The sequence below is a fragment of the Ranitomeya imitator genome, chromosome 8 (assembly GCF_032444005.1).
Source record: "Ranitomeya imitator isolate aRanImi1 chromosome 8, aRanImi1.pri, whole genome shotgun sequence".
NCBI classification, from domain to species: Eukaryota; Metazoa; Chordata; class Amphibia; order Anura; family Dendrobatidae; genus Ranitomeya; species Ranitomeya imitator.
In genome coordinates, this window is record NC_091289.1 from 99231261 (window position 1) to 99254938 (window position 23678).

Consider the following 23678-nt stretch of genomic DNA (forward strand, 5'->3'; position numbering starts at 1 on the left):
TATTCATGAATTTCTTTTGGGGGAGGCGTTTATACCGTTCAACGTTGGGTAAAAGTGATAAAGCCGTTTTATTCTTCCGGCCAGTACGATTAGTGATACCTCATTTATATCATTTTTTTATGTTTTGGCGCTTTTATACGATAAATATTTTATATAAAAAATAATTATTTTTGCATCGCTTTATTCTGAGGACTGTAACTTTTATTTCTTCACGGATGACGGATTCTCGTTTTTTTGCAGGACAAGATGACGTTTTCAGCGGTACTATGGTTATTTATATCCATCTTTTCCACTTTTTGTTCGGCAGTATGATAATAGAGCGTTGTTTTTTGCCTTTTTTACGGTGTTTACTGAAGAAGTTAACTAGTGGGACAGTTTTATAGTTTGGCGATACTAAATGTGTACTTTCACTGTATTGTTTTTTTTAATTTAGATAAAGAAATGTATTTATTGGAACAATATTTTATTTTTATTTACACATGTACGTATTTTTTTTTTTTACTTTATCCCAGGGGGGGACATCATGTTATAGTGTCAAATCGCTGATCTGACACTTTGCACAGCACTGTGTCAGATCAGCAATCTGACAGGCAGTGCTGCAGGCTTGCCAGCGCCTGCTCTGAGCAGGCGCTTGCAAGCCACCTCCCTGCAGGACCTGGAAGGAGCCCAGCAGCCATTTTGGATTCGGGGCCTGCAGGGAGGAGGACGTAGGAGACCCTCTGAACAACGCAATCACATCGCGTTGTTCCGAGGGTCTCAGGGAAGCACGCAGGGAGCTCCCTCCCTGCGCGATGCTTCCTTATGCCACCAGAACGCTGCGATCATGTTTGATCGCAGTGTTCCAGGGGTTAATGTGCCAGGAGCGATCCGTGACTTTCTCCTGGCACATAGTGCCAGATGTCGGCTGGGATAGTCAGCTGACACCCGGCCACACTCCCCCTGTGAGTGCGGCTGGTTGGTAAAGACGTACTATCCCACCGATTGTAATAGGGGCCCAGACCACCTCGACGGGATAGTACGTCGGATGTCAGAATGGGGTTAAGGGTAATATGAAACTAAGGAAATGTTTTCTGCTCTCAAGTTTGTAGTTTTGTTTCTGGACTGGAAAACACCAAAATGTGTACGTTTCTGTGACACATCTGTGAAGTCAATATGATCACTGCACCCCTAGATTAATTCATTGAGGGGTATAGTTTGTAAAATGGGATCACTTATAGGGGGAGGGGTGGATTCTGCTATTCTGGCACCTTTGGGGCTCTCACAGTGGGTCATGGCACCCTCAAACCAGTCCAGCAAAATTTGAACTCCGGTTAGGTGCTTTTTCCCTTCTGAGCTTTGCACTGTGCCTCAAAAGTAGTTTTTGACCACATATGGGGTATCAATGTACTCAGTAGAAAATGGACCCCAAAATTTGTGCAATGTCTACTGTTAACCTTGTGAAAAAGCTAAATTTGGGGTTAAAAAAACATTTTTGTACAAAAAATTTGATTTTTTTATTTTCACTGCTCAACGTTCTTAACTTCTGTGGAGCACCTGTTGGTTCAAGGTGCTCAATACACATCTATATAGGTTACCTGAGGGGTCCAGTTTCCAAAATGGTGTCACTTGTGGGGGATTTTCACTGTTTAGGCACATCAGGGGCTCTCCAAACGCAACATGGCATCCGCTAATAATGTCAGCAAATTTTAAATTCAAAAAGTCAAATGCTGCTCCTTCCCTTCTGAGCCCTGCCGTGCGCCCAACCAGGTTTTCTTCCACATCTGGGCATCGGTGTACTCAAGAGAAAATGCACAAAACATTTTGGGGTCCATTTGCTCCTGTTACTGTTGTAAAAGTAAAAAAAATTGGGTCTAAAAGAAAAATTTTTATGAAAAAAAAAGATAAGTGTTCATTTTTTCCTTCCACATTCCAAAAATTCCTGTAAAGCACCTGAAGAATTAATAAACTAATTGAATGTGGTTTTGAGCACCTTGAGGGGTGCAGATTATAGAATGGTGTCACTTTTGGGTATTTTCTGTCATACGGGCCCTTCAAAGTCACTTCAAATGTGAGGTGGTCCCTAAAACGGTTTTGCGAGTTTTGTTGTAAAAATTAGAAATTGCTGCTTGACTTTTAACCCTTATAACTTCCTAACAAAAAAAAAAAGTTATGTATCCAAAGTTGTTCGGACGTAAAGTAGACATGTGGGAAATGCTATTATTTTGTGTATCATAACTCGGATTTCAGGGTAAAAAGTTAAAGGTTAGAAAATTGCTACATTTTCGCCAAATTATGTTTTTTTCAACAAATAAATGTAAACCATATTGAAATGTTACCACTATCATAAAGGACAATATGGCACGAAAAAAAAAAGCCTCAGAATCAGAGGGATCCGATGAAGCGTTTCAGAGTCATTGACAATGGTGACAGTGGTGAGAATGTGGCCTGATCAGGAAGGTGAAAAGCGGCTGGGGGTGAAGGGGTTAATCCATATAATCCTCTTGGTAGAAATAAATGATGGCAGAGGGTCTCTCCTCACCCCACCTCCGGCATCAGAGAGGGACGTGTACCCCACAAAAAGCATTGGGTTATGGCTCCAGAACACGGAGACACAAACACCAACTATCGTTTTCTTACATTGTCTTTATTGTGCAAATGTAATAAATATAAAAGATACATTGTCATCACCTTCATCCATAAATGTGGCGCCATGTCTACCATGGGGTGAACTGCCCCCCAAAGGGTTATTTTATTGCAAACCCCTCTCCCACCACGCCAATAGAAAACACTACAGAAAACCTACAAAATCTAAGTGACAACACGAGCCCCGCAGGAATATGGCGAAGAAGAAAGGCTGCAGAGCCGAGAGCCGGTGCGGAGCCGCATCCTCTGCTGTACACAGCCGCCCAGGGCACATTGCAGGGGAGAACAGAGGCTGCGCAGTGATGGCCGGCGCAGCCCCTCTGTGCACACCCTGCCCCGCACAGCGCTACCTGCGGTGCTTCTCTCACTGGTCCCTGTGTGTGACGTCTCCTTACCCTGCAAGACAGCGACACCAACTGAGCGCGGAACGATGATGTCAGCGTCATGTGTCAGTCACGTGTGTGGGAGGAGCTAAACTCCAGGCACTGCGGGTGCACTTCATAATGTGACTGTGACTGTTATCCCGGAAGCGAGTATTGAATTCGCAGGTTGAATGTATTGTGGGCGTGTCAGGGGAGTGGCAGTCTCTGTGAGCAGCAGCGCTGATTGGTTCATCAGGGCATCGAAGGCGGTGCATTTAGGAGCGCGCTCTGTTCCTGTCTGAGACGACAGGCTTGCAATATGGAAGGAGCACTTTCAGGAGCGCGCATTTGGAGCGCGCATGTCTGCCGGCGCGCTTTCAGGAGCGCGCATTTATGCCTTTCGGCGCGCATTTCGAATGTAAGGAAGCGCGCATTCAGGATCGCGGATCCTTAGTCTGCCTATAGTAATCTGTTGCCTTTATTCCCAGCGGATCCGTATTCTGCCTGTAGTAAGCTGTTGCGTTTATTCCCTGTCGGATCCGTATTCTGCCTGTAGTAATCTGTTGCGTTTATTCCCAGCTGATCCGTATTCTGCCTGTAATAATCTGTTGCCTTTATTCCCAGCGGATCCGTATTCTGCCTGTAGTAATCTGTTGCCTTTAGGCCGGCGTCACACTAGCGAGTTTTACGGACGTAAAAGCGCATAAAATACGTCCGTAAAACTCGCCTAACAAACGTCCCAATTATTCTCTATGCCCCTGCTCCTATCTGCCGTATTTTACTGATCAGTATTTTACGGCTTTCTACGGCCGTACAAAATCGCAGCATGCTGCGTTTGTCACCGTACTGCGCAAGAAATACGCCAATGAAAGTCTATGGAAGCCAGAAAAATACGGATTACACACGGACAAGCAGTGTGACTTGCGAGGAATACGCAGCGCTGTTAGAGAGAAAAGCCGGCAATTCAGTGCGGTGTACAGTAAAATCACACTGACAGCTTACAGTAGAATAGGTAGAATAAATGTGTACACAAAGAATAGGTATATATATATATATCTCTCTCAGTGAGACACATATATGTATATATATTATTACTTCATACAGCGCTAGATAGGTTTAAAGCCGGTAATTCAATTACCGGCTTTTTCTTTCTCCTTCCTAAACCCGACATGATATGAGACATCGTTTACATACAGTAAACCATCTCATATCACAATTTTTTTTGCAGATTCCACACTACTAATGTTAGTAGTGTGTATGTGCAAAATTTGGCCGTTCTAGCTATTAAATTAAAGGGTTAAATGGCGGAAAAAATTGGCATGGGCTCCCACACAATTTTCTCCGCCAGAGTAGTAAAGCCAGTGACTGAGGGTAGATATTAATAGCCTGGAGAGGGTCCATGGTTATTGCCCCCCCCCCCCCCCTGGCTAAAAATATCTGCCCCCAGCCACCCCAGAAAAGGAACATCTGGAAGATGCGCCTATTCTGGCACTTGGCCACTCTCTTCCCATTCCCGTGTAGCGGTGGGATATGGGGTAATGAAGGGTTAATGCCACCTTGCTATTGTAAGGTGACATTAAGCCACCTGCGCACTGCTGTAATTTACTGTGCACTGCACTACGGATCCGCTGGGAATAAACGCAGCAGATTACTACAGGCAGAATACGGATCCGCTGGGAATAAACGCAGCAGATTACTACAGGCAGAATACGGATCCGCTGGGAATAAACGCAACAGATTACTACAGGCAGAATACGGATCCGCTGGGAATAAAGACAACAGGTTACTACAGGCAGAATACGGATCCGCTGGGAATAAAGGCAACAGGTTACTACAGGCAGAATACGGATCCGCTGGGAATAAAGGCAACAGATTACTACAGGCAGAATACGGATCCGCTGGGAATAAAGGCAACAGATTACTACAGGCAGAATACGGATCCGCTGGGAATAAAGGCAACAGGTTACTACAGGCAGAATACGGATCCGCTGGGAATAAAGGCAACAGATTATTACAGGCAGAATACGGATCAGCTGGGAATAAACGCAACAGATTACTACAGGCAGAATACGGATCCGACAGGGAATAAACGCAACAGCTTACTACAGGCAGAATACAGATCCGCTGGGAATAAAGGGAACAGCTCACTACAGGCAGAATACGGATCCGCTGGGAATAAACGCAACAGATTACTACAGGCAGAATACGGATCCGCTGGGAATAAAGGCAACAGATTACTACAAGCAGAATACGGATCCGCTGGGAATAATGGCAACAGATTACTACAGGCAGAATACGGATCCGCTGGGAATAAAGGCAACAGATTATTACAGGCAGAATACGGATCCGCTGGGAATAAAGGGAACAGCTCACTACAGGCAGAATACGGATCCGCTGGGAATAAACGCAACAGATTACTACAGGCAGAATACTGATCCGCTGGGAATAAAGGCAACAGATTACTACAAGCAGAATACGGATCCGCTGGGAATAATGGCAACAGATTACTACAGGCAGAATACGGATCCGCTGGGAATAAAGGCAACAGATTATTACAGGCAGAATACGGATCCGCTGGGAATAAACGCAACAGATTACTACAGGCAGAATACGGATCCGACAGGGAATAAACGCAACAGCTTACTACAGGCAGAATACGGATCCGCTGGGAATAAAGGGAACAGCTCACTACAGGCAGAATACGGATCCGCTGGGAATAAACGCAACAGATTACTACAGGCAGAATACGGATCCGCTGGGAATAAAGGCAACAGATTACTACAGGCAGAATACGGATCCGCTGGGAATAAAGGCAACAGATTACTACAGGCAGAATACGGATCCGCTGGGAATAAAGGCAACAGATTACTACAGGCAGAATACGGATCCGCTGGGAATAAAGGCAACAGATTATTACAGGCAGAATACGGATCCGCTGGGAATAAACGCAACAGATTACTACAGGCAGAATACGGATCCGACAGGGAATAAACGCAACAGCTTACTACAGGCAGAATACGGATCCGCTGGGAATAAAGGGAACAGCTCACTACAGGCAGAATACGGATCCGCTGGGAATAAACGCAACAGATTACTACAGGCAGAATACGGATCCGCTGGGAATAAAGGCAGCAGATTACTACAAGCAGAATACGGATCCGCTGGGAATAATGGCAACAGATTACTACAGGCAGAATACGGATCCGCTGGGAATAAAGGCAACAGATTATTACAGGCAGAATACGGATCCGCTGGGAATAAACGCAACAGATTACTACAGGCAGAATACGGATCCGACAGGGAATAAACGCAACAGCTTACTACAGGCAGAATACGGATCCGCTGGGAATAAAGGGAACAGCTCACTACAGGCAGAATACGGATCCGCTGGGAATAAACGCAACAGATTACTACAGGCAGAATACGGATCCGCTGGGAATAAAGGCAACAGATTACTACAGGCAGAATACGGATCCGCTGGGAATAAAGGCAACAGATTACTACAGGCAGAATACGGATCCGCTGGGAATAAAGGCAACAGATTATTACAGGCAGAATACGGATCCGCTGGGAATAAAGGCAACAGATTATTACAGGCAGAATACGGATCCGCTGGGAATAAACGCAACAGATTACTACAGGCAGAATACGGATCCGCTGGGAATAAAGGCAGCAGATTACTACAAGCAGAATACGGATCCGCTGGGAATAATGGCAACAGATTACTACAGGCAGAATACGGATCCGCTGGGAATAAAGGCAACAGATTATTACAGGCAGAATACGGATCCGCTGGGAATAAACGCAACAGATTACTACAGGCAGAATACGGATCCGACAGGGAATAAACGCAACAGCTTACTACAGGCAGAATACGGATCCGCTGGGAATAAAGGGAACAGCTCACTACAGGCAGAATACGGATCCGCTGGGAATAAACGCAACAGATTACTACAGGCAGAATACGGATCCGCTGGGAATAAAGGCAGCAGATTACTACAAGCAGAGTACGGATCCGCTGGGAATAATGGCAACAGATTACTACAGGCAGAATACGGATCCGCTGGGAATAAAGGCAACAGATTATTACAGGCAGAATACGGATCCGCTGGGAATAAACGCAACAGATTACTACAGGCAGAATACGGATCCGACAGGGAATAAACGCAACAGCTTACTACAGGCAGAATACGGATCCGCTGGGAATAAAGGGAACAGCTCACTACAGGCAGAATACGGATCCGCTGGGAATAAACGCAACAGATTACTACAGGCAGAATACGGATCCGCTGGGAATAAAGGCAACAGATTACTACAGGCAGAATACGGATCCGCTGGGAATAAAGGCAACAGATTATTACAGGCAGAATACGGATCCGCTGGGAATAAAGGCAACAGATTATTACAGGCAGAATACGGATCCGCTGGGAATAAACGCAACAGATTACTACAGGCAGAATACGGATCCGCTGGGAATAAAGGCAACAGATTACTACAAGCAGAATACGGATCTGCTGGGAATAAAGGCAACAGATTACTACAGGCAGAATACGGATCTGCTGGGAATAAAGGCAACAGATTACTACAGGCAGAATACGGATCCGCTTAGAATAAAGGCAACAAATTACTATAGGCAGACTAGGGATCCGCGATCCTGAATGCGCGCTTCCTTACATTCGAAATGCACGCCGAAAGGCATAAATGCGCGCTCCTGAATGCGCGCCAGCAGAAATGCGGGAATTGCGCGTCGGCACAAATGCGCGCTCCTGAAAGTGCTCCTTCCATATTGCAAGCCTGTCGTCTCAAAACAGAGCGCGCTCCTAAATGCACCGCCTTCGATGCCCTGATGAACCAATCAGCGCTGCAGCTCACAGAGACTGCCACTCCCCTGACACGCCCACAACACATTCAACCTGCGAATTCAATACTCGCATCCCGGAAATAGCAGCGACATTGACTCCACCCTCCCTTAGTCACTGTATATACACACTAAGCTCTGCACACTATATACACACTAAGCTCTGCACACTATATACACACAGCTCTGCACACTATACACACTAAGCTCTGCACACTGTATATACACACTAATTAGCTCTGCACACTATATACACACTAAGTTCTGCACACTGTATATACACACTAAGCTCTGCACACTGTATATGCAGCGCCCCAGAGATCTGGTCGTTGCAGTATGGCACTCTGCCGCTAAGGGGAGTAGCGGTACGTCTGATGGCACTAAGGAGTTCTCCTGACCAGGTATCACCAGAACACATTACACTTCACACTCCGGCCACTAGGGGGAGAAAAAGGCTTTATTTATTGGGCCACTCCTCACACTGGTAAAACTAGGGGCTGGGGAGGAAGTTAGTCAGAAGTTGACTGGGTTGGAACCAGGCAACATTCCGTGGCAGGGGGTGTTGCAGGGAGAAGGCACAGGGGGGCCCCTGTCGGGCGTGGGAACCTGGCAGGTGCCTAGCGAACAGAACGTAACGGAACCGCGCCCGCACACCCTGCAGCGGTATCCTAAGAAAGAGACACGAAGGGAAGGATATTGTGGAACCGTGTAAACGAGATCAAGCACAAAGGAGAGCCAGTAAGAGTCGTGCCGAGAGAGAGAGGCATCATCTTACTGAGGCGCGTAGTCGGTGGCCGGAACACCGTAGGAGTAACTGACTTCAGGCCTTACTTCAAACTCCGCTGGACAGTTAGCTATAGGTTGGCTGTCTACCTTACTACACCTACGAAGACATAGGGGGCAACATTGGGAGAGGGGCGTCTCTAGGGTCCCGGAAGACCTCCAAGCCTTCCCGTCATACGGGTGGCGTCCTAGCCATAACATACCTGGGGGACGTTAGAAACTAGTAAATCTGGAACCAAAGAACGAGAGAGAGAGCTGTAGAGAACGAACGAGAACAGCAGTTGTGAGGACTATTCCGAATGCTCAGCAGGATAGGACTACAACACACAGGCGCTATTGGTAGGCAACGATTTCCATCTGTGAAGGACACTCTGGATGTGCCCATCGGACCGGCCGGTCTCTGAGAGCCCTGTTAAACAACGTACTCTGGATTGAGGATCCTGAAGCCTTCAGTAAAGAGGTAAAGAGACTGCAACCTTGTGTCCTCATTATTGACTGCACCTCACACCATCGCCACCTACACCACTGGGAAGCCCTGGGGACATACTTCACCTGTGGGAAGGTATACCATCCGGCTGCCATTCCATCACCCCAGCGGACCCCATAGCAGCGTCGGTCACCCTGACCGAACACCACAGGTGGCGTCACGAACCCCTGATAGACCGTTCCATTACTTACATTGGACGCCCCTTAGCAGGGTCGTGGACCGGGTCTAGCCACTGTGACAGCCTCAGAACCGAACCAGAGAGGCCCGGTACCGAAACGCGTGGCCCTGTGTCTGGGGGCGATCCAACTTGGTGTCACTAACAGGATCGTACTTAAGCCTGAAGGATTGGGTCATGTGTGCCTTGGAACTGTGATTGAAACGTGTTGGACTGTGATTTATTGCAAAGACTGTGTACTGCTATTGCCTCAAGATTCCCGCCAAAAACTGCGGCCATTGCAGCGCCACGAGGAGCGCAAGAGAAGAAGAAGGGCGTGGAAGTGGGCGTGAGTAAGCTGGAGAGCGCGAAAAATAATGGCTGCCTAGTCTAAGTATTACTGTATCCTGAGGGCGGGTCCGTCAGCGGCTGAGGTCCATCTTCTATGGCGGGCGGAGACCGAAGAAACAAAACTATGACTCAGACGGAGTGGAGCTGGAAAGCCGAGGAGGCTTGCGGAGAAACATGGCCCAGTCTAGGTCCCCATCACCGGAGGATTATACCGGCATGCCGCCGCTGGGGAAGATTGAGTCCTGGGAGCTGTCCGCAGAGCCCCCGCTACCTGCGCCAGACCAGGTGGCCGCCCCTGAGGAACGGCGAGGAGCTGCCAGAGCCCCCACCTACGAGCGAGCTCGGTACCCTGGCCGATCGGGGATCGGAGTTCCGCCGACGCATGACCCGACTACCGGCGCGGTTGGTGGAGTCCCGGAGTCCGCATCATTCGACCCGGAAACGCGTGAGTGGGACATGGGCTCCTTCCCCTGGGGGGATTATCGGAAGCACCTCATAGCTGAGCATGCCAGGGACGTGGAACGGGAGGCCCGCGGTGAGCTGCTGGATGGGTCATTGCCGAAATGGGGAGTGGTGATCGTTTACCAGCCCCAGGGAGGAAGAGGCTTTGTCCAGGAAATCGGATCGACAATAAGGGTCCATATCACCCGGAAGGTGGTGGAGGCTGGCCTGCGGGGCGACAGTAAGGCCCGCCCTGCTGCCGGGGGATGCGGTAAGCTACCGCAGATACCAGAAGGGCCACGGTTGGTGGGCTTGGGATATCCAGCGCTGTACCTCCGTCCTGGTTGCTGCCAAGCCCTTGGAGGAAGAACGGACTGAAGCAGCGGCAGCCGCTGCTGCTGTGCCTCGGATCGCTCACTGGACTCCCGCACTGCCAGAAATAGGCCGGGATTTGAGGCTTCCCAGACCCTCAAGGTCTGCCTGTCCGGTTAGGCCCTGGCAGAGGCCACCAGAGCAGAAGTAAACCTCGAAACCCCGAAATGTACATAGTTAACTATTTCCTACTGTTACTGCTACTTTAAACCCGTCCAGGGTTAACTCCTAGGGATCCCTTTGTTTACCCGGGATCCCTAATGTTTTCTATTTCTTTCCTACCTTTGCACAAGTTCATCACTGTTTAAAAGACTGCCGGATCATGGACGGTGAATGATTCAAAACTGTTTTTGTATATAGTTTGCACCTTCTTAAAGGTGCTCCCTACTGGTTTTACAAGCGAGAGAAGACTTTGCGAAGATGATGCTTCCAGATATGACGCAGAAGGTCTTGCTTTCGGTGGACTGGCAGACAGAGAGAGAATCTGCACTAGAGACTTGGGTCCCTCTTAAAGGGAATGATTACATGATGACTCTAATAAAAGTTGAACATTAATAATGTTAAAATTTAGAAAGTTTGATAATGTTAATAAAGATAGAGGACAGGAAAGCTTGAAGTGAACCCGTAGGGGTTAGAGAGAGTCCTCCTGAGAGATGTAGAGAGATGGTCGGCACAATGGCAGTAGGCCCAGCCAAGGAGCTAGGCGGTCCTGCATTGGTGAAGTTGGAACGGAAAGAGAAGTTGAGTTATATAGCATTCTATGGTGGGCCTTTAGTTGGTTCAGCGTATACGCCCTTAAAGGAAAAGTTAACTTATTGTTCAAAGTTTGCACTTAGTAGAATACCCGGCTGGGTACTGAGAGTTATTTATAGTCAAAATGTTATTTAAAAATATTTAACCTTGTTTTTTGTTTGTAACGTTCAAGTGTCCTTACCTCCCATAAAGGGAAGCACCTTTTCTATTTACTAAGCCTTCCAAAAATTTGTATGTCTTTTGCTGTATTATATTGTTGTTCTTCTTCCCAGTCCAGGAGTACTGGATTTAACCGGAGGGGGGGAGTGCAGCGCCCCAGAGATCTGGTCGTTGCAGTATGGCACTCTGCCGCTAAGGGGAGTAGCGGTACGTCTGATGGCACTAAGGAGTTCTCCTGACCAGGTATCACCGGAACACATTACACTTCACACTCCGGCCACTAGGGGAAGAAAAAGGCTTTATTTATTGGGCCACTCCTCACACTGGTAAAACTAGGGGCTGGGGAGGAAGTTAGTCAGAAGATGACTGGGTTGGAACCAGGCAACATCCCGTGGCAGGGGGTGTTGCAGGGAGAAGGCACAGGGGGGCCCCTGTCAGGCATGGGAACCTGGCAGGTGCCTAGCGAACAGAACGTAACAGAACCGCGCCTGCACACCCTGCAGCGGTATCCTAAGAAAGAGACACGAAGGGAAGGATATTGTGGAACCGTGTAAACGAGATCAAGCACAAAGCAGAGCCAGTAAGAGTCGTGCCAAGAGAGAGAGAGGCAACATCTTACTGAGGCGCGTAGTCGGTGGCCGGAACACCGTAGGAGTAACTGGCTTCAGGCCTTACTTCAAACTCCGCTGGACAGTTAGCTATAGGTTGGCTGTCTACCTTACTACACCTACGAAGACATAAGGGGCAACATTGGGAGAGGGGCGTCTCTAGGGTCCCGGAAGACCTCCAAGCCTTCCCGTCATACGGGTGGCTTCCTAGCCATAACATACCTGGGGGACGTTAGAAACTAATAACATCTGGAACCAAAGAACGAGAGAGAGAACTGTAGAGAACGAACGAACGAGAACAGCAGTTGTGAGGACTATTCCGAATGCTCAGCAGGATAGGACTACAACACACAGGCGCTATTGGTAGGCAACAATTTCCATCTGTGAAGGAAACTCTGGATGTGCCCATCTCTCTGAGAGCCCTGTTAAACGTACTCTGGATTGAGGATCCTGAAGCCTTCAGTAAAGAGGTAAAGAGACTGCAACCTTGTGTCCTCACTATTGACTGCACCTCACTCCATCTCCACCTACACCACTGGGAAGCCCTGGGGACTCACTTCACCTGTGGGAAGGTATACCATCCGGCTGCCATTCCATCACCCCAGCGGACCCCATAGCAGCGTCGGTCACCCTGACCGAACACCACAGGTGGCGTCACGAACCCCTGACAGACCGTTCCACTACTTACATTGGACGCCCCTTAGCAGGGTCGCGGGCCGGGTCTAGCCACCGTGACAGCCTCAGAACCGAACCAGAGAGGCCCGGTACCGAAACGCGTAGCCCTGTGTCTGGGGACAATCCATATATACACACTAAGCTCTGCACACTGTATATACACAATAATTAGCTCTGCACACTATATACACACTAAGCTCTGCACACTGTATATACACACTAATTAGCTCTGCACACTGTATATACACACTAAGCTCTGCACACTGTATATACACACTAAGCTCTGCACACTGTATATACACACTAAGCTCTGCACACTATATACACACTAAGCTCTGCACACTGTATATACACACTAATTAGCTCTGCACACTGTATATACATACTAAGCTCTGCACACTATATACACACTAAGCTCTGCACACTGTATATACACACTAAGCTCTACACACTATAGACACACTAATTCGCTCTGCACACTGTATATACACACTAAGCTCTGCACACTATATACACACTAAGCTCTGCACACTATATACACACTAAACTCTGCACACTGTATATACATACTAAGCTCTGCACACTGTATATACACACAGCTCTGCACACTATATCCACACAGCTCTGCACACTATATACACACTAAGCTCTGCACACTGTATATACACACTAAGCTCTGCACACTGTATATACACACAGCTCTGCACACTATATCCACACAGCTCTGCACACTATATACACACTAAGCTCTGCACACTGTATATACACACTAAGGTAACGTTCACACTAGCGTTACGCTAATTTGCGTCGGGCGACGCAGCGGCGACACATGCGTCATGCGCCCCTATATTTAACATGGGGGACACATGCGTTTTTTTTGTTGCGTTGTGCGACGCATGCGTCTTTTTTGCCGCAAGCGTCGGACCAAGAAAACGCAACAAGTTGCATTTTTCTTGCGTCCGAATTTCGGCAAAAAACGCCGCATGCGTCGCAAAACGCAGCGTTTTTGCGTGCGTTTTGCCGCGTTTTTGCGTGCGTTGTGCGTTGCATCGCCGACGCAGCGGCGCACAACGCTAGTGTGAACGTAGCCTAAGCTCTGCACACTATATACACACCAAGCTCTGCACACTGCATATACACACTAAGCTCTGCACACTGTATATACACACAGCTCTGCACACTATATACACACTAAGCTCTGCACACTGTATATACACACAGCTCTGCACACTATATACACACTAAGCTCTGCACACTGTATATACACACAGCTCTGCACACTGTATATACACACTAAGCTCTGCACACTATATACACACTAAGCTCTGCACACTGTATATACACACTAAGCTTTGCACACTATATACACACTAAGCTCTGCACACTGTATATACACACTAAGCTCTGCACACTGTATATACACACTAAGCTCTGCACAATATATACACACCAAGCTCTGCACACTATATACACACTAAGCTCTGCACACTGCATATACACACTAAGCTCTGCACACTGTATATACACACAGCTCTGCATACTGGTTACTGTATATACACACTAAGCTCTGCACACCACACACAGCTCTGCACACTATATACACACTAAGCTCTGCACACTATATACACACTAAGCTCTGCACACTGTATATACACACTAAGCTCTGCACACTGTATATACACACTAAGCTCTGCACACTGTATATACACACTAAGCTCTGCACACTGTATATACACACTAAGCTCTGCACACTATATGCACACAGCTCTGCGTACTGGTTACTGTATATACATACTAAGCTCTGCACACTGCATATACACACTAAGCTCTGCACACTACACACAGCTCTGCACACTATATACACACTAAGCTCTGCACACTATATACACACAGTTCTGCATACTGTTACTGTATATACACACTAAGCTCTGCACACTACACACAGCTCTGCACACTATATACACACTAAGCTCTGCACACTACACACAGCTCTGCACACTATATACACACTAAGCTCTGCACACTATATACACACTAAGCTCTGCACACTATATACACACAGTTCTGCATACTGTTACTGTATATACACACTAAGCTCTGCACACTACACACAGCTCTGCACACTATATACACACTAAGCTCTGCACACTATACACAGCTCTGCACACTGTATATACACACTAAGCTCTGCACACTATATACAGCTCTGCACACTGCATATACACACTAAGCTCTGCACACTACACACAGCTCTGCACACTATATTCACACTAAGCTCTGCACACTACACACAGCTCTGCACACTATATACACTCTAAGCTCTGCACACTATACACAGCTCTGCACACTGTATATACACACTAAGCTCTGCACACTATATACAGCTCTGCACACTGCATATACACACTAAGCTCTGCACACTACACACAGCTCTGCACACTATATTCACACTAAGCTCTGCACACTACACACAGCTCTGCACACTATATACACTCTAAGCTCTGCACACTACACACAGCTCTGCACACTGTATATACACACTAAGCTCTGCACACTACACACAGCTCTGCACATTATACACAGCTCTGCACACTATACACAGCTCTGCACACTGTATATACACACTAAGCTCTGCACACTACACACAGCTCTGCACACTATATACACACTAAGCTCTGCACACTATACACAGCTCTGCACACTATACACAGCTCTGCACACTGTATATACACACTAAATTCTGTATACGGTATCTACATACTAAGCTCTGCACACTGTATATACACTTTAAGCTCTGCACACTATAGTTGGAGCGCCCCCAGACGCAGGGCCGCGGGTTACTCGGTACCGGTCCTCTGCTGGCTCAGTTCTGGGGATGTCACGGTGGCTGCACCCGATCCATGACCCTGCTAAGGGGCGTCCAATGAAAGGTGATACGAGTCTGTCAAGGTTTTGTGACGCCACCTGTGGTGTTCGGTCAGGGTGACCGACGCTGCTATGGGGTCCGCTGGGGTGATGTGATGGAAGCTAGATGGTGTACCTTCCCACAGGTGAAGTGAGTCCCCAGGGCTTCCCAGTAGTGTAGGGGGGTGATGATGTGAGGTGCAGACAATAATGAGGACACAGGGTTGCAGTCTCTTTACCTTTTTACTGTTGACTTCAGGATCCGCAATCCAGAGCACAGTTAACAGGGTGTCTGAGATCGGCCGGTCCGAAGGCACATCCAGAGTTCTCTTTTCAGGTGGAAATCAGTGCCTACCATTAGCGCCTGTGTGTTGTAGTGCTTCCCTGCTGAGCATTCGGGATAGTCCTCACAACTTCTATTCTCGTTTCTTTCTAATTCGTTCCAGTTCTTTCTAGTTCTCCGTCCCCCAGGTATGTTATGGCTAGGAAGCCACCCGTTCGACGGGTAGGCTCAGAGTTCTTCCGGGACCCTAGAGACCTCCCTCTCCACGCGTTGCCCCCTATGTCTGCTTAGGAGATGTAAGGTAGACAGCCAACCTATAATTAACTGTCCTGTGGAGTTTGAAGTAAGGCATAGAGTCAGTTACTTCCTCGGTGTTCCGGCCACCGGCTACGCGCCTCAGTAGGAAGTTGCCATTCTCGGGGCACGACTCCTACTGGATCTCCTTTGTGCTTGATCTCGTTTCTCACTGTCCACAATATCCTTCGCTTCGTGTCTCTTTCTTAGGATACCGCCGCAAGGTAGTGCAGGCGCGGTTCCGTAACGTTCTGTTCTGGTTGCTAGGTACCTGCCAGGTTCCCACACCTGACAGGGCCCCCCCTGAATCTTCTCCCTGCAACACCCCCTGCCACGGGATGTTGCCTGAATCCAACCCAGTCAGCTTCTGACTAACTTCCTATCCAACCCCTAGTTTTACCAGTGTGAGGAGTGGCCTAGTAAATAAAACCTTTTGCTCCCCCTAGTGGCCGGAGTGTGAAGTGTAATGTGTGCTGGTGATACCTGGTCAGATGAACTCCTTTAGTGCCATCAGACGTACCATCACTCCCCTTAGTGGCAGAGCGACGTTACTGCAACGACCAGATCTCTGGTGCGCTGCATACAGTATATACACACTAAGCTCTGCACACTATACACACAGCTCTGCACACAGCTGTGCACACTGTATATACACACTGAGCTCTGCACACTATACACACAGCTCTGCACACAGCTCTGCACACTGTATATACACACTAAGCTCTGCACACTATACACACAGCTCTGCACACAGCTCTGCACACTATATACACTCTAAGCTCTGCACAGTATACACAGCTCTGCACACTGTATATACACACTAAGCTCTGCACACTACACACAGCTCTGCACACTGTATATACACACAGCTCTGCATACTGTATATACATACTAACCTCTGCACACTGTATATACACACTAAGCTCTGCACACTATACACAGCTCTGAACACTATATACACACTAAGCTCTGCACACTGTATTTACAGACTAAGCTCTGCACACTGTATACATACTAAGCTCTGCACACTGTATATACACACTAAGCTCTGCACACTATACACAGCTCTGCACGCTGTATATACACACTAAACTCTGCATACGGTATCTACATACTAAGCTCTGCACACTGTATATACACATTAAGCTCTGCACACTACACACACAGCTCTGCACACAGCTGTGCACACTGTATAAACACACTAAGCTCTGCACACTGTATATACATACTAAGTGATACAAAACGGCACACCCTCATATCCGATAACAGGATCCCTTCATGAACAAGCGTATACACACCAGTAGAGCACTATGAAGACACTGGATCTGAAGTGTAAATACTAAAAGCCATAAATTTTATTACAAAAGATTAAAAATTCATACAAAGCATATAACAAACTGGGGAGGCGTTACAGTCAACAAGTACAAGGTCAAAACAGAAGCTACAGACTGATGGGACTCCCCTACAGAAACCATATGTAAGGTAATTAGTAACCACCATATGCTAATACTTCCCTTGTTGTGCTGATAATACAGCTGACACACAGAGTATGTAACAATAGATAACCTACAGCTTGTAAGCGTGGGCACAATAGTAGATAACTCTATAATGATAGATACCAGCTAAGAGTCATATATACCTGTAGTCATTCTTGAACCAGGGAGAGAGGAGTCGTACAGACTGAGCGCACCTCGACGCGCGTTTCACTGCGAAGGCAGCTTCGTCAGGAGGTAAGGTGGCGTTGCTGCTGGAGCCCTTATATAGTGGACCCTGATACTCAAATGCCCGGCACCTGTACAGCGGCGCACCGGCGCCATGTTGCGGCGTCACCGAGGGGACCGCGCTCAGTGTGCGCGTCATCCGGTCATGTGACCGGGCATGTAACCAAGACGACAGGACACATCAAGAGAGCGCTTCCCCACAGCGGCACCACAGCGCATGCGAGCCGTGCGCACACAAGTACCAGCAGGAAACGGTATGTATATAAACAAAATGTGAGCTCTGCACACTATACACAGCTCTGCACACTATACACACAGCACTGCACACTACACACAGCTCTGCATACTGTATATACACACTAAGCTCTGCATACTGTATTTACATACTAAGCTCTGCACACTATATACATACTAAGCTCTGCACACTGTGTATACACACAGCTCTGCACAGGCAGAGCTACAAGCCCACGGAGGAAAGACTGTGCCAACACTGTGATCAGGAGGCCATAGAGGACGAAACCCACTTCCTGCTACACTGCTCCAAATACTCAGCAGTCAGGGACACTCACTTCAGGAGACTCTCACAACTCTTCCCAGACTTCATCACCATGAAGGAGGAAGAGAAAACATATATCCTGCTGGGAGAAGAAGAGAGAGCAGTGGAGATAGCAGCGCGGTATGTGAGCGAATGTCATAGACTGCGAGAAAGAGAACTATGATGCCATGGACTATAGCCCCCACAATGGATCTGCCCCATCCACCTCCCCTATGCCATGGACTATAGCCGCCACAATGGATCTGCCCCCATCCACCTCCCCTATGCCATGGACTATAGCCCCCACCCTGGATCTGCCCCATCCACCTCCCCTATGCCATGGACTATAGCCCCCATCTTGGATCTGCCCCATCCACCTCCCCTATGCCATGGACTATAGCCCCCACAATGGACCTGCCCCATCCACCTCCCCTATGCCATGGACTACAGCCCCCACAATGGACCTGCCCCATCCACCTCCCCTATGCCATGGACTACAGCCCCCACAATGGATCTGCCCCATCCACCTCCCCTATGCCATGGACTATAGCCCCCATCTTGGATCTGCCCCATCCACCTCTCCTATGCCATGGACTATAGCCCCCACAATGGATCTGCCCCCATCCGCCTTCCCTACAGCTCCTACCCAACATCCCCACAGTCCCTATCCCTATTGCCTTTATACACTTGCTTTGGCAAAACTGATGTGTATTTGGTCCTGCCAATAAAGCTTCTTTGAATCTTTGAATCTGCATCTACATACTAAGCTCTGCACACTGTGTATACACTAAGCTTTGCACACTATACACACAGCTCTGCACACTATACACACAGCTCTGCACACAGTATATACACACTAAGCTCTGCACACTGTATGTACACACAGCTCTGCATACTGTATACATACTAAGCTCTGCACACTATAAACACAGCTCTGCACATTGTATATACATACTAAGCTCTAAAAACCAAAAACACATGGGCTACGTGCACAGTGAACAAGTCTGTAGAAACCTGTTCATACCACCAAGAAACTAATAATTATTCAAAACATATATACATATTCTACCACTGTACACAGTGGTGATAATTAATTTCCCAGGGTAGAGGGAGGAAGGGGGAAGGGAAAGAAGGGGGGCAGGGATAAGGGCCTAAAAAGTGAAAATATATATATATATAAAACATGCATATAGACAACAACAAACATAATATAAAATTCGCGCTAGCCTAGGAAGGATTTGAGACTAATATACTCATTTAACCCTTTGGGGGCCATCGTGTCCAGATCCACCTTCCATCTCGTTTCTTTTTTCAATAATTCTTTCTTATAATTGCCACCCCTAATGCCTAGTTGTACCCGATCGATCCCTCCTACTTTAAATGTTTTAGGGTTGCTTTTGTGATATTTTCTAAAGTGCTTTGGTATGGTTTTTAAAGCATCTACATCCAATGCCATGGCCCCATTCTTGATATCCCGTACATGCTCCAAAACACGCACACGTAATTCACGTGTGGTCATGCCGATATAAATTAGGTTACATGCGCATTTGGCATAGTATATCACGTTGTCTGTCCTACAGTTAATAAAGTGGGTAATAGAGAAGACCCTGTTACCACTGCTGCTTTCAAATGTGGAGGTTCTCTCCATAAATTGACATGCAGAACAATCTCCACATTGAAACGATCCCCATCTTTGACCAGTCCTTTCAGAAAAGAATGTTATTTGGGGTGCCACATAGTGACTGTTGGTCAACATGTCTTTCAAATTCTTTGACCTGCGCCACGTCACAGACGGATGGTTAGAGATGTGTGGTGCCACATCCTCGTCTGCCAATAGCACAGGCCAATATTTCCTCAAGATACTCAATACCTCTCTCCACTCAGATTTGAAGGAGGTGATAAAGCGAACAGGTAAATAATCCTGATGCTTATTTGAGGTCTTATGTCCAGGTTGGGCTAGGAGTGTGTCCCGTGACGCAAATTTAGCCCTCCTATACCCTGCGCGTATCGCCTTATGATTGTATCCTCTCTGTTGAAGATTACTCTTGAGGATCTTAGCCTGTTGTTCAAATGCGTGGTCATCAGAACAAATGCGCTTAATGCGCAAAAATTGACTGATAGGTACTGATCTAAATGTCTGGGGATGGTGCGATGATGTTGCATGTAGCAAGGCATTAGTGGCGGTAGACTTACGGAATATATTCGTGGAGATGAATCCTTCACTATCCTTCACAAGAGTCACATCCAAAAATTCCACTTTTTCTCTACTGTACTTCCACGTCAGGTTAATATTCAATTGGTTATCGTTCAACCTATTGAGGAAGGAATTAAGAAAGACCTCAGAACCTTGCCATAGAAATAATACATCATCTATATAGCGAGACCATAAGACCACGGCATCAATACCCTCTATATTTTGGACAACCTCCCGCTCCCACAGCTCCAGGAAAAGATTAGCGTATCAGGGCGCACAAGTCGCCCCCATCGCAGTTCCCTGGAGCTGTATGAAGTAGCGGTCCTTAAAGGGACACTGTCACCTGAATTTGGAGGGAACAATCTTCAGCCATGGAGGCGGGGTTTTTGGGTGTTTGATTCACCCTTTCCTTACCCGCTGGCTGCATGCTGGCTGCAATATTGGATTGAAGTTCATTCTCTGTCCTCCGTAGTCCATGCCTGCACAATCTTGCCTTGCGCAGGCGTGTACTATGGAGGACAGAGAATGAACTTCAATCCAATATTGCAGCCAGCATGCAGCCAGCGGGTAAGGAAAGGGTGAATCAAACACCCAAAAACCCCGCCTCCATGGCTGAAAATTGTTCCCTCCAAATTCAGGTGACAGTGTCCCTTTAAAAACGAAAAAATTATGGGTAAGGGAAAAGTGTAATAAGTCCAAAATAAAACAACAAAGTCGGTCATCGGTATGGGCCATGCTAAGAAAAAATCTGGACGCTGCGATCCCATGGTCATGCCATATAGATGTGTAGAGTGACTCAACGTCACATGTCACTAAATACATATTGTCTTCAAGTTGTATACCATTGAGGCGGTTAAGGATATCTGTTGTGTCTCTTATGAAAGATGGCAATGTCTCCACGCATTGCTGGAGATAAAAGTCAATATATCTACAAATCCTCTCAGTAAGGCTCCCTATGCCTGACACTATAGGACGGCCAGGCGGATTAGTTGTATTTTTGTGAATCTTTGGTGTAAGATAGAATGTAGGGACTATGGGAAATTCCACCATAAGCCCCTCCATCATCTTAGTTGAAATAACACCAGTATCTTTAGCCGACTTGAGTATTGAGTCAAGTTCCATTTTATAACACTCAAGTGGGTTACTTGCCAGCCGTCTATAGCATTGTACCACATTCAGTTGTTTGAATGCTTCACATTCATACATATCTGCTGGCCAGACCACAACATTACCCCCCTTATCAGCAGGCTTAATAACTATATCCTTCATATTTTTAAGTTCTTTAATGGCTTTGTTTTGCGCTGCTGAGAGATTGTAATGTGTAGGTTTTGTTGAGATATTGATCATGTCCCTTTTGAACAGTTTGACAAAGATGTCGACATTGGGACATATCCCGCTAGGGGGGAAATGTTGTGATCGGCCGTGCAGATACGTAGGAACACTCGCCTGACCCTGTGTCTCCTGTTCAGCTAAGAGGTCCTGTTCTGTCCTCACTAAATAAGGCAGGCTCACGTAGCTATACAGTCAGCTAAACCGCTATACCGGAGGTCCAATAAGGAGACTGTGGTTGAGTCTGTGCTTTATTAAACGTAGTGGTATATTGATGCGGTGAAACTGTGAACAATGATATACATAGAATCAGTGCATGGCATAGAACAGATACATAATACACATGATATACATTATGCATAACATTTAGAAAGCTAGTGACTAAACTAGGAGTACAACTGGTTAAACTAAGCTAATATAGAGCAGAAATATCTATAGGAAGCATAAAGACATACCGGCAATGCAATCGCAAGGGGGATGAAGTGAAGCGTCTTTCCTTGAAGGCAAACCGAAGAAAGTGAAAGGAAAAATGGAGGGAAATGGAGGCTGAGCTACCATAATGCATTGCAAAGGAGGAGGAGAATCAGACATGGATAATACAAAAACAAGATTGAACTGCCAACATAACTCTGACCGCTAGAGGGAGCGAAAGCACTAAAAACAAATAAAGATATGAACATCCATACTGAGAAACCTGCAATTACGCAAACAGATAATCAGGGTAACAATATTAGATGGCGGAGACAGAACACTCCCCGTCTGGCATCAACGGATGTCACTACTCCTTTCTTCCAAAGGCAACAATAGGACCAGTTCAGATACCGGTCTGGAAAATGTCTTAGGTTCATTCCCTTTGGTCATCCTTAGCTCAACCTTGCGGACGTTGCCGTCCTTGCTCGGGAACGTTGCGGTAACTAGACCAAGTGGCCACTGGTTCCGGTGAATCTGACAGTCTTTCACAAGAACAAGGTCACCTATGTTCAGATTAGGTTTAGTAGATTGCCACTTTGTACGTGGCTGCAGGGTAGACAAATATTGTTTGCGCCACCTGTCCCAGAAAGTATTTGCAAGACTTTGTACCTGTCTCCATTGGCGCTTGTAGAGGTCCTTCGCGTTGAATCCTCCTGGAGGGGCACTGGACAGTCCCGTTTTCTGGGTAAGTAGAGTAGCTGGAGTCAATAACAAGGGTTCCTCAGGGTCGTTAGGAACTGGAACCAGGGGTCTTGCATTGATTATAGCTGCAGCTTCAGCCATGAAGGTGATGAGGCTTTCGTGGGTGAGCCTCGCTGCTCCTTCTGTAAATAGTCTTCCTTGGTGCTTGACCAGATCGTGGTAATGTTGTACGATTAGGTAGGCAACGTGACATTTTCCCGGAAGAATAAGAGGGAATTTCTCCACAAACTCCATCTCAGCTTCTTTGAGTCGGCCTCCTACTCTCAGTAGGCCGCTGATGTCGATGAATGGGTCGAGTTTTCTCAATACGCTGCTCACTGGTATTGGAGCTTTATTAATAAGACATTGGATTTCTGCAAAGTAGGTTTCTCTTTGAACAGTGAGGATGATATGATTTCTAGAGAACTCTAAGTCGGAGGTAACGTAGGTATTTTTACAAAGATGCCAACCTTTACATTTTTCTGTGCCACAAGTTCTGGTAGCCATGAATGAGCGAGCTATATGTGTCAGGCAGGTAATGGCTCGAGTAAGTGACTTCCAACTTGAGAATCTGTCGAACCTGCAAGATCCAAGCTGGATAACAGAGGTCATTGTATGTAGTGTAGACACCTGAGGGCGGA

At 47.1% G+C, this 23678-nt stretch overlaps 1 protein-coding gene across 4 annotated transcripts in view; it reads right to left on the reverse strand.

Annotated features, from left to right (window-relative positions):
• DUSP12 (dual specificity phosphatase 12) overlaps nt 1-20663 on the reverse strand; it is a 99833-nt gene extending 79170 nt beyond the window's left edge. Inside the window, exon 1 of one of the 4 annotated variants that reach the window (XM_069737207.1) lies at nt 20556-20663. Coding sequence is in view for 2 of the 4 variants with exons in the window: in XM_069737205.1 (XP_069593306.1) it covers nt 2783-2896 (114 nt within the window). In the remaining 2 variants the exon portion in view is untranslated. The other 3 variants (XM_069737206.1, XM_069737205.1, XM_069737208.1) reach the window with 3 other exon arrangements.
• Nucleotides 20664-23678: the final 3015 nt, after the last annotated feature.